The following is a 16,216-nucleotide window of genomic DNA, read 5'->3' as shown; positions in this document are numbered from 1 at the left end:
TCATACAGGTAAAGATCAGCATCAAGCCATCATAATAGACCCAATAGGAAACCCGCAATTTATGTCAGATTTAGTGTTTCAAACTCATCGTAATCAATGACAGAGAGTAGTAGACAGTACAGTTCCACCCTGTCTGGTGACATTCAGTTGATACTACAGAAATATGCACTAGCTAAACAAACCAATACATCAAGCTACTGTACCTTCAAACACTGACCCGATATGAATTGATTGTAATTAATGAGGTGGTCAGGGTTTCTAGATAACTGAAGGGACAGACGAAAGAAGGAAGATAGATGGCGCCCCCCCCCCCCCTCTCGTATGGCACCATTTTGAGCCTATTGTGAAAGACTGCCCCTTAAGGTCTGTACCCTAGTTATGACACTGTCTCTCTGTCAGTTCTCTTGGCTCGACGTGTGACAAAACATATGGTTGCAATATGTGGTGGGTGGTGGGTGTATCCTTCATTGTGTAGGGGTCAAAGTTGTAATTTTATGGACAACAAGACAATCTCCTAATAGAAGAAATGACTGTAGAGTATTAGCCTTTATATCACAGCGTCATGCACGTTAGATAGGAGTCTACCGGTGCTGATGTAACAGTATAGCTTCCGTCCCTCTCCTCGCCCCAACCTGGGCTCAAACCAGAGACCCTCTGCACACATCAACAACAGTTACCCGCGAAGCATCGTTACCCATCGCGCCACAAAAGCCGCGGCCCTTGCAGAGCAAGGGGAACAACTACTTCAGGTCTCAGAGCGAGTGACGTCACTGATTGAAACGCTATTAGCGCGCACCACCGCTAACTAGCTAGCCATTTCACATCGGTTACACTGAGCACATGGCCCTTTGCCCTCCCACTCGCCAAGTGCCCTTTTGGGTGGTGGTATATATATATATATATATATATATATATATATATATATATATACCCTACCGGTTAAAAGTTTTAGAATACCTACTCATTCAAGGGTTTTTCTTTATTTTTACTATTTACTACATTATAGAATAATAGTGAAGACATCAAACTATGAAATAACACATATGGAATCATGTAGTAACCAAAAAAGTGTTAAACAAATCAAAATATATTTTATATTTGATATTCTTCAAAGAGCCACCCTTTGCCTTGATGCCCGCTTTGCACATTCTTGGCAGCGTTTTCTTCACTCTGCAGTCCAACTCATCCCAAACTTTGGGAACCATGCTGGTTAAGTGTGCCTTGAATTGTAAATAAATCACAGACAGTGTCACCAGCAAAGCACCCCACACCATCACACCTCTTCCTCCATGCTTCACGGTAGGAACCACACATGGGAAGATCATCCGTTCACCTACTCTGCGTCTCACAAAGACAAGGCAGTTGGAACCAAAAATCTCATATTTGGACTGATCAGACCAAAGGACAGATTTCCACCGGTCTAATGTCCATTGCTCATGTTTCTTGGCCCAAGCAAGTCTCTTCTTCTTATTGGTGTCCTTTAGTAGTGGTTTCTTTGCAGCAATTCGACCACAAAGGCCTGATTCATGCAGCCTCCTCTGAACAGTTGATGTTGAGATGTGTCTGTTACTTGAACTCTGTGAAGCATTTATTTGGGCTGCAATTTCTGAGGCTGCTAACTTTAATGAACTTATCCTCTGGAGCAGAGGTAGCTCTGGGTCTTCCTTTCCTGTGGCGGTCCTCATGAGCCAGTTTCATCACAGCGTTTGATGGTTTTTGCGACTGTACTTGAAGAAACTTTTAAAGCTCTAGACATTTTTTGCATTGACTGACCTTCATGTCTTAAAGTAATGATAGACTGTCATTTCTCTTTGCTTATTTGAGCTGTTCTTGCCATAATACGGACTTGGTCTTTTACCAAATAGGGCTATCTTCTGTATACCACCCATTACCTTGTCACAACACAACTGATTGGCTGAAACGCATTAAGAAGGAAAGAAATTCCCAAAATTTTGCAGACACTCTTATCCAGAGCAACTTAGTTTGTGCATTCATCTTAAGATGAATTAAAATGAATGCACAGCTAGGTGGGACAACCACATATCACAGGCATAGTAAGTACACTTTTCCTCCATAAAGTAGCTACCAGCAAAGTCAGAGTAGGAAAAGGGGGAAGGGGGGAGTCAAGTGCAAGTGTTGGTTCAGGAAAGTGTGTGGGGGGGGGACTCTGCTGTCCTAGCTTTAGGGGAAGCTGGTTCAACCATTGGGATGCCAGGACAGAGAAGAGCTTGGACTGGGCTGAGGGGAGCTGCCCTTCTGTAGGGTTGGGGGGGCCAAGAGACTAGAGGTGGCAGAACGGAGTGCTCCCGCCGCAAGCAGTAGCAACAGCAGTAACAACAACTAACAATAACAAAAGGATGGAAATAGTGCCAGGCCCATCATCACAAGAGAGTGAGTCGTTCGGCGGCTTCCTGTGACATCGGGTGCTGTAGGTGTCCTGGAGGGCAGGTAGTTTGCCCCAGGTGATGCGTTATGCAGACTGCACTACCCTCTGGAGAGCCTTACGGTTGTGGGCGGTGCAGTTGCCGTACCAGGCGGTGATACAGCTCGACAGGATGCTCTCGATTGTGCATCTGTAAAAGTTTGTGAGTGTTTTAGGTGACAAGCCACATTTCTTCAGCCTCCTGAGGTTGAAGAGACGCTGTTGCGCCTTCTTCACCACACTGTCTGTGTGGGTGGACCATTTCAGTTGGTCCGTGATGTGTACGCAGAGGAACTTAAAACTTTCCACCTTCTCCACTACTGTCCTGTGCTGTTTCCTGAAGTCCACGATCATCTCCTTTGTTTTGTTGACGTTGAGTGAGAGGTTATTTTCCTGACACCACACTCTGAGAACCTTCACCTGCTCACTGTAGGCCGTCTCGTTGTTGTTGGTAATCAAGCCTACCACTGTAGTGTCGTCTGCAAACTTAATGATTGAGTTGGAAGCGTGCATGGCCACGCAGTCATGGGTGAACAGGGAGTACAGGAGAGGGCTGAGAACGCACCCTTGTGGGGCCCCAGTGTTGAGGATCAGTGGGGTGGAGATGTTGTTTCCTACCTTCACCACCTGGGGCGGCCCGTCAAAGTCCAGGACCCAGTTGCACAGGGCGGGGTCGAGACCCAGGGTCAATGAACAGCATTCTTACATAGGTGTTCCTCTTGTCCAGATGTGATAGGGCAGTGTGCAGTGTGATGGCGATTGCATCGTCAGTGGACCTATTGGGGCGGTAAGCAAATTGGAGTGCATCTAGGGTATCAGGTAGGGTGGAGGTGATACGCTCCATGACTAGTCTCTCAAAGCACTTCATGATGACAGAAGTGAGTGCAACGGGGCGGTAGTCATTTAGTTCAGTTACCTTAGCTTTCTTGGGAACAGGAACAATGGTGGCCATCTTGAAGCATGTGGGGACAACAGACTTGGATAGGGATTGATTGAATATGTCCGTAAACACACCAGCCAGCTGGTCTGCACATGCTCTGAGGACGCGGCTAGGGATGCCGTCTGGGCCGGCAGCCTTGCGAGGGTTGACACATTTAAATGTTTTACTCACGTTGGCCACGGAGAAGGAGAGCCCACAGGCTTTGGTAGCGGGCAGTGGCACTGTATTGTCCTCCAAGCGAGCAAAGAAGTTGTTTAATTTGTCTGGAAGCAAGACGTCGATGTCTGTGACGGGGCTGGTTTTCTTTTTGTAATCCGTGATTGACTGTAGACCCTGCCACATACGTCTCGTCTTTGAGCCGTTGAATTGCAACTCTACTTTGTCTCTATGCTAACGCTTTGCTTGTTTGATTGCCGTGCGGAAGGAATAGCTGCACTGTTTGTATTCGGCCATGTTTAAAAGCGGTGGTTTGCGCTTTCAGTTTTGCGTGAATGCTGCCATCAATCCACGGTTTCTGGTTAGGAAATGTTTTAAAAGTCACAGTGGGTACGACATCTCCGATGCACTTGCTATTAAACTCGGACACCGAGTCAGCGTATACATCAATGTTTTTGTCTGAGGCTATCTGGAACATATCCCAGTCCACGTGATCGAAGCAATCCTGAAACGTGGAATCCGATTGGTCAGACCAGCGTTGGACAGACCTGAGCATGGGCGTTTCCTGTTTTAGTTTCTGTCTATAGGCTGGGAGGAACAAAATGGAGTCATGGTCAGATTTGCCGAAGGCAGGGCAGGGCTTTGTATGCATCGCGGAAGTTAGAGTAGCAATGATCCAGAATGCTAGCAGCCCGTGTCACGCATTCGATATGCTGATAGAATTTAGGAAGTCTCGTTCTCAGGTTAGCTTTGTTAAAATCCCCAGCTACAATAAATGCAGCCTCAGGATGTATGGTTTCCAGTTTACATAGAGTCCAGTGAAGTTCTTTCAGGGCCGACGAGGTATCTGCTTGAGGGGGGATATACACGGCTGTGACTATAATCGAAGAGAATTCTCTTGGAAGATAATGCGGTCGGCATTTGATTGTAAGGAGTTCTAGGTCAGGTGAACAAAAGGACTTAAGTTCCTGAATGTTGTTGTGATTACACCATGAGTCGTTAATCATAAGGCATACACCCACTTCCCTTCTTCTTACCAGAGAGATGTTTGTTTCTGTCGGCGTGATACATGAAGAAACCAGGTGCCTGTACCGACTCTGACAACATATCCCGAGTGAGCCATGTCTCTCTGGAAGGCAACTCGTGCCCTAATTTCGTCCGCCTTGTTATCTAGAGATTGGACATTGGTGAGTAATATGCTCGGGAGCGGTGGATGGTGTGCTCTCCTTCTGAGTCTGACCCGTCTGCCTCTCCTGCGGCGACCGAGTTGTTTTGGGTCGGCCTCTGGGATGAGATCCCATGTCCAGGGTGGAGGTCCGAACAAAGGATCCATTTCGGGAAAGACATATTCTTGGTCGTAATGATGGTAAGTTGTCATTGCTTTTATATCCGATAGTTCTTCCTGGCTGTATATAATAACACTTGCGATTTCCTGGGCTAACAATGTAAGAAATAACGTATAAAAAAACAATCACTGCATAGTTTCCTAAGGACCTGAAGCGAGGCGACCATCTCTGTCGGCGCCACCTTGCAATCGTATAAGCGGGATAAATCCCTCCACACTGTACATTACCTTGGAAATAATTAACTCTGCGGAGGGACTCCAATCCGAATCGTCCCACTGCGTTGTCCATTATTTCTAAGGTAATGTACAGAATGTCGGCGTTTATGCCTTACTTATACTATGGGGCCTTCTTGTAGCCTCTATACCCTTTATTGTGTCTTAATTCTGGCCCACTGCCTGTGCTGATGATGTCTCTTGGCCTGTGCTGTGGGTGGTGCTGACTGAGAGTCCATTCTCCTCTGACCTTAGTGCTGCAGCTGGTCTGAGAGCCGCACCCGGTCGTGTGTGTGTGTGTGTGTGAACCACACTTTCCTGTCTGGGCCCAGTGAGATTGCACTGGGCCCAGTGAGCCTGTTATTGAAGTAGAGAGTGTTTAAATTTAGCAGCCCCAGATCCCTATAGGATTACAGCACACACAGCTGAGAAACAAAACTTACAACACACACAGGGTGTGGTCACAGTAGCCTATATACAGTACTGGATGTTTTAGTAGGATATAAAATACTTGTGGGTGTGTCCTGTCTGTCTGTCTGTCTGTCTGTCTGTCTGTCTGTCTGTCTGTCTGTCTGTCTGTCTGTCTGTCTGTCTGTCTGTCTGTCTGTCTGTCTGTCTGTCTGTCTGTCTGTCTGTCTGTCTGTCTGTCTGTCTGTCTGTCTGTCTGTCTGTCTGTCTGTCTGTCTGTCTGTCTGTCTGTCTGTCTGTCTGTCTGTCTGTCTGTCTGTCTGTCTGTCTGTCTGTCTGTCTGTCTGTCTGTCTGTCTGTCTGTCTGTCTGTCTGTCTGTCTGTCTGTCTGTCTGTCTGTCTGTCTGTCTGTCTGTCTGTCTGTGTGTGTGTGTGTCTGTCTGTCTGTCTGTCTGTCTGTCTGTCTGTCTGTCTGTCTGTCTGTCTGTCTGTCTGTCTGTCTGTCTGTCTGTCTGTCTGTCTGTCTGTCTGTCTGTCTGTCTGTCTGTCTGTCTGTCTGTCTGTCTGTCTGTCTGTCTGTCTGTCTGTCTGTCTGTCTGTCTGTCTGTCTGTCTGTCTGTCTGTCTGTCTGTCTGTCTGTCTGTCTGTCTGTCTGTCTGTCTGTCTGTCTGTCTGTCTGTCTGTCTGTCTGTCTGTCTGTCTGTCTGTCTGTCTGTCTGTCTGTCTGTCTGTCATTGTTGATTGGTGTAGACTACATTAGAAACATACAGTATATACCTTTAAAACACTGACTGGTTCCTTTTCCTGTCTTACTATAGACTCCCACACGATGCTGAATGGGAACCACCAGCCTGCCCCCCGTGAGAGGACCCGTTCCGGCTCTGGCCCACACCCAGGCCCCCTGACCAGCACCATAGAGAGGGACCTCCAGGACATCATGGACTCTCTGGTGATGGATGACCCCCAGTCCTCCGGGAAGCTGGCCCACCACCCCATCCCTCAGTCCCCTCTCTCCCCCATGCTGAATGGGGGAGTACGCTACCTGCTCTACCCTCCCACCAGCCCTGGGGCCATGTCCATGGGCTCCAGCTATGAGAACGCCTCCCCGCCCGGCCCCTTCTCCCCGCTCTCCTCTCCTCTGTCGGCTGCCAGTAGTGATGCTTTCCCGGGGCCTGGTACTCCTCCAGTGCCTGCCCGCTCCTCCAGCTACACCCTCACCACCCAGACCCCTGTCACCCAGCCATGGACCAGCCCTCCTGGGGGCTACAGTGGATCTGCTGATGTGCAGAGGGTCCCAGAGAGCCCCAGGCCTCTGAGGAGGGCCCTAGCGGAGGCCTTGCCAAGCCCCACTGCTTCCCGTAGAGGTGTGGATCAGGACAGCCCAGTAGGCAGTTCAGAGACTCCCAGAGCAGTACATGGACCATCCCACATCCCAGTCTCCAGCGCCAGACTAAACTCTAAGTTCTCTGGATGTCAGGCATCCACGACCCCCTCCAGCCCTAGGGTGAGGGTGGGCGGCTTAGGCTCTCGTCCTCCCAGCCCCCAGCACCTCTTCCAGGTCCAGTCCCACACAGATAGCCCTCAGCAGACACGTAGGACCCCAGAGCCCTCTGGACCCTCCAGCCTGAGGGAGCTACCCCCTCCCAGCCCCTCCATGTCTCGTAGAGGGGCTTCTCCAGCACAGGGCTCCCTCCAGGATAGGGGGCTGCGAGCCAGGAGTCCCTCTCCCACCTCCGGGGGAGGCAGGCAGCAGAAGGGCAGCCCAGGTATCGCCATCACCCCAGCCATGGGCTCTCTGTCTGGGTCTGGGGCAGGAGCTGGGCCCTCTCCTCTCACGAGCCCCCAGGGACAGAGGAAGAAGTCTGGTAGTGCTGGGTCCACCAGGGACCCAGCTGGAGCATCTAGGGACCCCAAGGGGCCTGTACGGCCCCGGACCCGAGAACGCAAGAACAGCATCTCAGAGATCAGCGACAACGAGGATGAGCTGCTGGAGTACCACCGCTGGCAGAGAGAGGAGAGACTCCGCGAGCAGGAGATGGAGAAGCTGGTGAGTATTCAGGTGTGTGTGTGGAGGTGGGCGGCTATATGTGCTCAGAGGAGTGGAGTTCTATAAAGAGGGGGTGGTGTCTATATGTGCTGGGTGGGTGTTCCAGTCCAGAGGAAGCTTGCCTTGCAATTGACTGCTGCTCCCCCGCTCCTGTGTTGGGTATATATAGCAGTCAGTGAGACACCCACGCCCTCAGCACATGGACTTTCAGACTCCCTAAGGAATTTACACAAGCATGTCACTCTGATTGCATCCCAAATGACACCCTATTCCCTACAGTGGGTTCCAAAATGACTGGCACCCCTGACTGGCAATGCACAAACAATACTTAAAAAAATATAAACAATATAATTACAGAGAGAAACTCAAAATACCAACATGTGAGAAATACTGTACTTTATTGATGTTTCAATGGAATCCACCAAAATAATTTATTGATTTAATTAAAAATCTATGTCCTCCAAATCAAGGTTTCACAATTAATGTCACTCTTAAAGATTATTGTAAACATCTTTCAACATTATTGTAAATATCTACCAAAATTAAACCAGGAATTAAATTCCACTTATTTAAGTTTATCTAAGTCTTAAGGAACTATATTGAGCCATTACATCACTTCCTGTTTCACTAGGGTATACAAATGAGGTAACATGCATGTAATATCCATTCAACATCCAACACCATGATGAAAACAAAAGAACTGGCAGTTCAAAAGAGACCGATGGCTGTAGACCTTCATAAATCTGGTAATGGCTACAAGAAGATCCACAAACGATTGAATATACCACTGAGCACTGTCAGGGTAATTATTTAAAAAAATTAAAAGACATGGAACAGTTGAGAACCTCACGGGTAGAGGACGCAAATGCATTTCCCCCCCAGAATAGGGAGGAGGGTGGTGAGAGAAGCAACAAAATCCCCAAGAATCACTGTGAAAGAATTGCAGGCCTTGGTGGCGTCTTGGGGTCACCAGGTTTCAAAAAGCACCATCAGACGCCACCTCCACAACCACAGGCGCTTAGGAAGGGTTGCCAGAAGAAAGCCCTTTCTGACCCCAAGACACAGACGCAAGCGCTTGGAGTTTCCTAAACGTCATTTCAATTATGACTAGAAGAAGGTGCTCTCCAAAATTGAACGTTTTGGTCAGATACAGCAATGGAATGTTTGTCGTTGAAACAGAGATGCCTACAAGGAGAGGCATCTCATACCCACAGTGAAATATGGTGTTGGGTCAGTGATGTTTTGGGGCTGTTTTAATTCCAGAGGTCCAGGGGCACTGGTTAAGATTAATGGCATAATGAATTCCACCAAGTATCATGCAATTTTGGCTGACAATCAGGTTGCCTCTGCCAGAAGGCTGGGACTTGGCCATAGGTGGACTTTCCAACAAGACAATGACCCCAAACATACCTGAAGATCCACACAGAAATGGTTCTGTGTCAACAAAATCAATGTTCTGCCATGGCCATCTCAGTCGCCGGACTTCAATCCAATCGAAAACCTGTGGGCTGAGTTGAAGAGGGCAGTTGATAAGCGCAAACCCAAAAATGTGAAGGATCTTGAAAGGATCTGAATAGAGAAATGGTCCAAAATCCCTCCAAATGTGGTCCTTAACCTTGTCAAATATTACAGGAAAAGACTGTTATCCTTGCCAGAGATGGTTGCACTAAGTACTAAATGAGGAGTGCCAATAATTATGAAACCTTGATTTTGGTGAAATGTATTTTGTATTAAATAATTGTTTGATTTTGGTTGGTTCCATTGAAAAATGTATAAAGTACAGTAAAGTACAGTATTTCTCACATGTTGGTATTTTGAGTTTATCTCTATAATTATATTGTTTATATTTTTTTAAGTATTGTTTGTGCATTGCCAGTCAGGGGTGCCAGTAATTTTGAAGCCCACTGTATATAGTGCACTACTTTGGACCAGAGCTCTATGGGCCCTGGTCAAAAGTAGCTCACTTTTTGGGAATAGGGTGCCATTTGGGACACACACCTCTGACTGAGCCCAGGGGCAGGGTGGCTCAGTCACCATGCAAACACACACACACACACCACTCCAGTAGCTCAGGGATCTGGGTTCATGCTCCTGGCAGATGGCAGCTGATGAGACCACGGGGGGGATTGGGGGGGAACGCTATTTCAGGAGCCAAGAAGTCTCTGGGAACAAACAGGACAGTTATTGACAGCATTTTGCAATAAGCATGGGAGAGAGCCAGAGAGGGGGCAGAGTGTTAGCATGTATGGAAGAAAGGTCAGAGCTGTGAGTTGGGAGGGAATGTGTCAGGGGCCTCATTTATAAACTTTGCGTACGTACAAAATATACCCCAAAACTTGCGTGCGTCAGTTTTCACGCAAAAGTTGGCATTTATAAGAAAACGGAACTTGACATGAGAAAGTGTTTAACTTACCACAAACTTTAGACAATGCGTACACACAATATCGGATGGTTGAAGCTTTGCATTACAAGCATGTATTTTGTGAAAATAGGTTATATGATGACACCCTTATGCATAAAAAAGGAAAATATAGTAACAAGATGCAATCATTTACCGTTAGTGAAATTAGAAAATATTTTTATGACATTTTATGTCATTTTATGAAGCATGTCTTACTTTGTTTCAAAATAGCCTAGCTTAGCCAAAATATGACCATGGAAATGTTTTTATAAACATGCCATTGAAACAAGCATAACAATTGCATTTGGGAACATTCATGGATAGCATACAGCCATGTGCGTATTGTTGAGCTTATAATATAAAGAAATACAACTTTATCAACATTGCAAGCTAAATGGTCAGCCTCATAAAAAAAAGGGTTATGTGCAGTGGTTGTATGAATTTTGGATCTGCCATCCCAGATCTGTTCGAGTCTGTTTTGTACCGTAGACATATTTTTCATCTTCCCAGGGAGATAGGACACCCTTAATTTCAAGCTCTGGAGGGAATTATTTTATAAAGACATAAAAAGTATTTGGTTTTAATTGTTATATTGCAATATTTTATAGGCTACTAAGGGTGGCCAACCATCCTCCAGGAGAGCCTTAAAAGAGCCGTGTTGTATTTTTAGATATGCAAAATGTGTATACACATCTTTGTCTGATTCTCTATGGTAAAAAACGATAGTAATGCATTTTATTTTGTAATGTGGCATCTTTGCATCATACAATGTTGTAAAAATGGTGTTAGAGACTTCAATAAATCTGTAAAAAATCTGTTCCTAAATCCTGTAGGCTGTCTCATTGCCATTGGTTATCAGTCCTACCACTATTGTGTTGTCAGCAAACTTGAAGATGGTGTTGGAGTCGTGCGTGGCCACAGTCGTGGGTAAACAGGGAGTTCGAGGGGATTAAGCACACGCCCCTGAGGGACCCCCGTGTTGAGGGTCAGCGTGGCGGAGGTGTTGTTGCCTATCCTCACCACCTGCTGCCAGCTTGTCAGGAAGTCCATGATCCAGTTGCAGAGGGAAGTGTGATCCTCAACACGGGGTCCACTCCGGGGTGCGTGCTTAGTCCCCTCCTGTACTCCCTGTTCACCCACGACTGTGTGGCCAAGCACGACTTCAACACCATCATTAAGTTGCTGAAGACACAAAGGTGGTAAGCCTGATTACCGACAACGATGAGATAGCCTATAGGTATTAGGTCAGAGACCTGGCAGTGTGGTGCCAGGACAACAACCTCTCCCTCAACGTGAGTAAGACAAAGGAGATGATCTTGGACTACAGGAAAAAGGAGGGCCGAACACACCCGATTCACATTGACGGGGTTGTAGTGGAGCGGGTTGCCTTTTCCCCCTCAGGAGACAGAAAAGATTTGGCATGGGTCCCCAGATCCTCAAAAAGTTATACAGCTGCACCATCGAGAGCAACTGTTCGGCATCCGACCTTAAGACGCTACAGAGGGTAGTGCGTACAGCCTAGTACATCACTGGGGCCAAGCTTCCTGCTATCCAGGACCTCCTGCATATATTAGGCGTTGTCAGAGGAAGGCACTAAAAATTGTCAAAGACTCCAGTCACCCAAGTCATAGACTGTTCTCTGCTACCGCACGGCAAGCGGTACTGGAGCGCCAAGTCTATGTTCAAACGGCTCCTTAACAGCTTCTAACCACAAGCCATAAGACTGCTGAACAATTAATCAAATGGCCACCCAGACTATTTGCACTGACACCCCCCACATTTTTTTACACTGAGAGAAAGAATAAAAAAATAAGCATTTGATTTAAGGGCATAATTGTGTAATTTTTCCCCCTTGTTTATTCATTCCCAGGAGCGGAAAAAAATATAAATAAATTATATTAAACATTAAATAAAAAATTATAAAAAATAATCATTTGATTTAATGGCATAATAGCGTATTTTCTCCCCCTTGTTTATTCATTCCCAGGAGCAGAAAAAATATATAAATAAATTATATTAAACATTAAATATAAAATAGGACAGCTATTGATTTGAATATATTGTGGCTGAAATGTTAATGCCAGCTTTTTCAGCTTTACAAGCTGTTTACTATTTATGCATAGTCACTTTACCCCTACCTACATGTACAAATTACCTCGACTAACCTGTACCCCCACACATTGACTCGGTAACGGTACCCCATGTATATAAACTCAGCAGAAAAATAAACGGCCCTGTCTTTCAAAGATAATTCAAAAAATCCAAATAACTTCACAGATCTTCATTGTAAAGGGTTTACACACTGTTTCCCATGCTTGTTCAATGAACCATAAACAATTAATGAACATACACCTATGGAACGGTCGATAAGACACTAACAGCTTACAGACGGTAGGCAATTAAGGTCACAATTATGAAAACATAGGACACTAAAAAGGCCTTTCTACTGACTCTGAAAAACACCAAAAAGAAAGATGCCCAGGGTTCCTGCTCATCTGTGTGAACGTGCCTTAGGCATGCTGCAAGGAGGCATGAGGACTGCAGATGTGGCCAGGGCAATAAATTGCAATGTCCGTACTGTGAGACGCCTAAGACAGCGTTACAGGGAGACTGGACGGACAGCTGATCGTCCTCGCAGTGGCAGACCACGTGTAACAATACCTACACAGGATCGGTACATCCGAACATCACACCTACGGGACAGGTACAGAATGGCAACAACAACTGCCCGAGGTACACCAGGAACGCACAATCCCTCCATCAGTGCTCAGACTGTCCGCAATAGGCTGAGCGAGGCAGGACTGAGGGCTTGTTGTAAGGCAGGTCCTCACCAGACATCACCGGCAACAACGTCGCCTATGGGCACAAACCCACAGTCGCTGGACCAGACAGGACTGGCAAAAAGTGCTCTTCCCTGACGAGTCACGGTTTTGTCTCACCAGGGGTGATGGTCGGATTCGCGTTTATCGTCGAAGGAATGAGCGTTATAATGAGGCCTGTACTCTGGAGCAGGATCGATTTGGAGGTGGAGGGTCCGTCATGGTCTGGGGCGGTGTGTCACCGCATCATTGGACTGAGCTTGTTGTTATTGCAAGCAATCTCAATGCTGTGCGTTACAGGGAAGACATCCTCCTTCCTCATGTGGTACCCTTCCTGCAGGCTCATCCTAACATGACCCTCCAGCATGACAATGCCACCAGCCATACTGCTCGTTCTGTTCGTGATTTCCTGCAAGACAGGAATGTCAGTGTTCAGCCATGGCCAGCGAAAAGCCCGGATCTCAATCCCATTGAGCACATCTGGGACCTGTTGGATCAGAGGGTGAGGGCTAGGGCCATTCCCCCAGAAATGTCTGGAAACTTGCAGGTGCCTTGGTGGAAGAGTGGGGTAACATCTCACAGCAAGAACTGGCAAATCTGGTGCAGTCCATGAGGAGATGCACTGCAGTACATAATGCAGCCGGTGGCCACACCCGGTACTGACTGTTACTTTTGATTTTGACCCCCCCTTTGTTCAGGGACACATTATTCCATTTTTGTTAGTCACATGTATGTGGAACTTGTTCAGTTTATGTCTCAGTTGTTGAATCTTGTTATGTTCATACAAATATTTACACAGGTTTGCTGAAAATAAACGCATTTGACAGTGAGAGGACATTTCTTTTTTTAAGTTTTTTGAGTTTAGCTTCATCATTGTTATTCTATTTTGTAATTTTTTTTATTTTATTTTTTACTTTACTTTATTTAGTAAATATTTTCTTATGTATATTTTCTTAAAACAGTGTTGGTTGCAGTGTTGGTTAAGGGCACTGTAAGGTCTACTACACCCGTTGTATTCGGCACATGTGACAAATAAAGTTTGATTTGATACAACAAGGATACTATTCGTCCCGTCTCTCATTTAATTGGAACTACTTCACAGTAGTAAATAGATAAGCTATTTCAAATGTTTTGCTCTATGCGATCCGGAGCATGATTTAAAAAATTGGCTACAGTAGATCTTAAAGGAATACTTCGGGATTTTGACAATGAGTCAGAAACTCGGGAATACCATTTTTATGTCTCTACGTTCAGTGTGAAGGGAGTTGCTAACTAGCACTAGCGCAATTGCTAACTAGTGTTAGCGCAATGACTGGAAGTTTACAGGTTTCTGCTAGCATGCTTCAGATATCCCAATTCTTTACACAAGATTACACTTATCCTCCTAATGTTATTTTATGAGTAAGAGAGATAAAGAGAAACGCAGGGAGAAGGATAAGATAATAAAGCTAAAAGGATCAGAGCGAGAGAGAGAGAGCTTTTATGTTGTCCTCTCTCCTGTCCTGTGCTGTCAGTGAGGTAATGTGGGTCATGGTGTATCTGTGGTCTAATTCCCAGAAAGAGTAGGGGCAGAGCAGCCCATAGAAATTGAATTGCTAAAATGGAAAAAGACCCTCAGACCACAGCAATTTGACTGTAATGGGGGCGGCAGGTTGTAATGGGGGCGGCATTGACTGTAATGGGGGCGGCATTGACACAAATGGGGGCGGCAGGTAGCCTAGTGGTTAGAGCATTGGGCCGGTAACCGAAAGGTTGCTGGATTGAAATCCCGAGCTGACAAGGTAAAAAGAAACTGTTAACTGGGCAGTTAACCCAGAGTTCCCTGGCAGTCATTGTAAATAAGAGTTTGTTCTTAACTGACTTGCCTAGTTAAATAAAGGGTTAAATAAATTTAAAAAACACTCCTCAAATATTTCCACCCCTCGCAGCGCAAGCAGGCTGATGTTAGACAGGTCAATTGCCGAAACTGGCTTAAGGGGTGGAAAATGCGTGTGGTAGTTTTTACATGGCGAAATGGCAAACTCACGTGCGTTTGACAGCCGAAAATAGAGCCAGTCTGAAAGACAAGTCCGCTCACTCAACAGTTTTAACTAACTCAAAGATATCCCGTTTCCAGCAGAGCCATAGATAGAGATTGGTTTCCGTTGTAGATTTAGGTCATTATCAGAGGCCCATACCTTTGTGCTGTGTCTGTACCTGGTTTACCCCGGCCTACCCTGGCTGTTTGACTGTTGTTGCCTTTGGAACTCCTTCTGTTTTGTAGTTTAGGTTACTCACCATCAGGGGGCAACCAAGTACCATATCCTTGAACCGACAAACGTGGAGGAATTTTTAGAGTAGGATTAACTGGTGCTAGGTAGGTTATTAATTGAACCTGTTACTAGATATAGTGATGTCAGTTCAGCCTGCTCTCTTTGTGTCATGCTGTGGTAGACTGACTGCCGACATCTCCTTTTTTAATTTGATCATATTCACTTTGGGATTAACAGTTCCTTCTTCCAAGACTGGAATGAATGACACAAAGAACAAACTGGCAGTTACCTTTCTCACTGTTCCACTGAACAACATTTGGGAGCCTTGTTGCTGTTGTTAAACTCTGAATCCACCCGTATAGAAGTAGCAATCTGGAGTTGTGAATGTGGGCTGTAAGGAATTTGACTTTCGGACCCCATGCAACGCAATCAAAATATGTAATATCCTGACAAAAAGGCTGAGTGTTCACGCTAAGCCATAAGGAATGTCTGAAGATGCTTACAGAGTAGATTAAGTATATTGGAGTTGGGCATTCACAAGCTTTTCTCTCTTCACTCTCTTGTGCATTTCCTCCCTGGTGGTTTCACAAACGCTACACGGGTCAGTAGTGGGTGGGTGGCATGAGACATTTGTTCTTTAGTTTCAGTCACAGTGTTGTTTACACAGACAGGCAGGCAGGCAGGCAGGCAGACAGGCAGGCAGGCAGGCAGGCAGGCAGGCAGGCAGGGCAGGCAGGCAGGCAGACATACAGACAGACAGTTAAGTACCCTGTTCTGACCCTCTGCTGAGGCTCATGTTGTAGACTTAAGACACAGCTTTGTATATGGCTCTAAATGCGGATTCTGACACCTCGTTTCACAAGAGTTGGCGTTTCCAATATGCCTGTATTGATTTGAAATCCCTTTTCAGTCTGGGCGACAGTGGTCATGAGTTCATATGATTTTAGCTGTTTGCCAAGAGTTTTGACGAAACAATGTACCGTAACACTGTCGTAACATCTACAAATGTACCTATACCGAGTTGTACTTTGTAGGTGCAGTATGATTCAATTTGTTATATGCAGAGTGACAATACATGTCTGTGAATACATTGCATTGACTCCATCAACCTGTTTGCAGGTCATGGCGAGCTGCGGTGTCTGTCATCTCATGCCACTATTACCATTTAGCCTAGCTTCTCTGGCCTGCATGGTGTGAAGTAATGGGCGGCATG

General features: G+C 46.1%; 1 protein-coding gene across 9 annotated transcripts in view; it reads left to right on the top strand.

The window, feature by feature from the left end:
* Positions 1-16,216, top strand: part of phldb1a (pleckstrin homology-like domain, family B, member 1a) — a 78,822-nt gene that overhangs the window by 30,375 nt on the left and 32,231 nt on the right. For all 9 annotated transcript variants that reach the window (XM_071337358.1, XM_071337357.1, XM_071337356.1 and 6 more), the window contains one exon: positions 6,303-7,531. In XM_071337358.1, the coding sequence (XP_071193459.1) occupies positions 6,303-7,531 (1,229 nt within the window). The remainder of the gene's footprint in view (positions 1-6,302; positions 7,532-16,216) is intronic.

The sequence above is a fragment of the Salvelinus alpinus genome, chromosome 13, assembly GCF_045679555.1.
Source record: "Salvelinus alpinus chromosome 13, SLU_Salpinus.1, whole genome shotgun sequence".
NCBI lineage: Eukaryota > Metazoa > Chordata > Actinopteri > Salmoniformes > Salmonidae > Salvelinus > Salvelinus alpinus.
The sequence above is the reverse complement of the archived record's forward strand: the minus strand, read 5'-3'. Positions and strand labels throughout refer to the sequence as shown.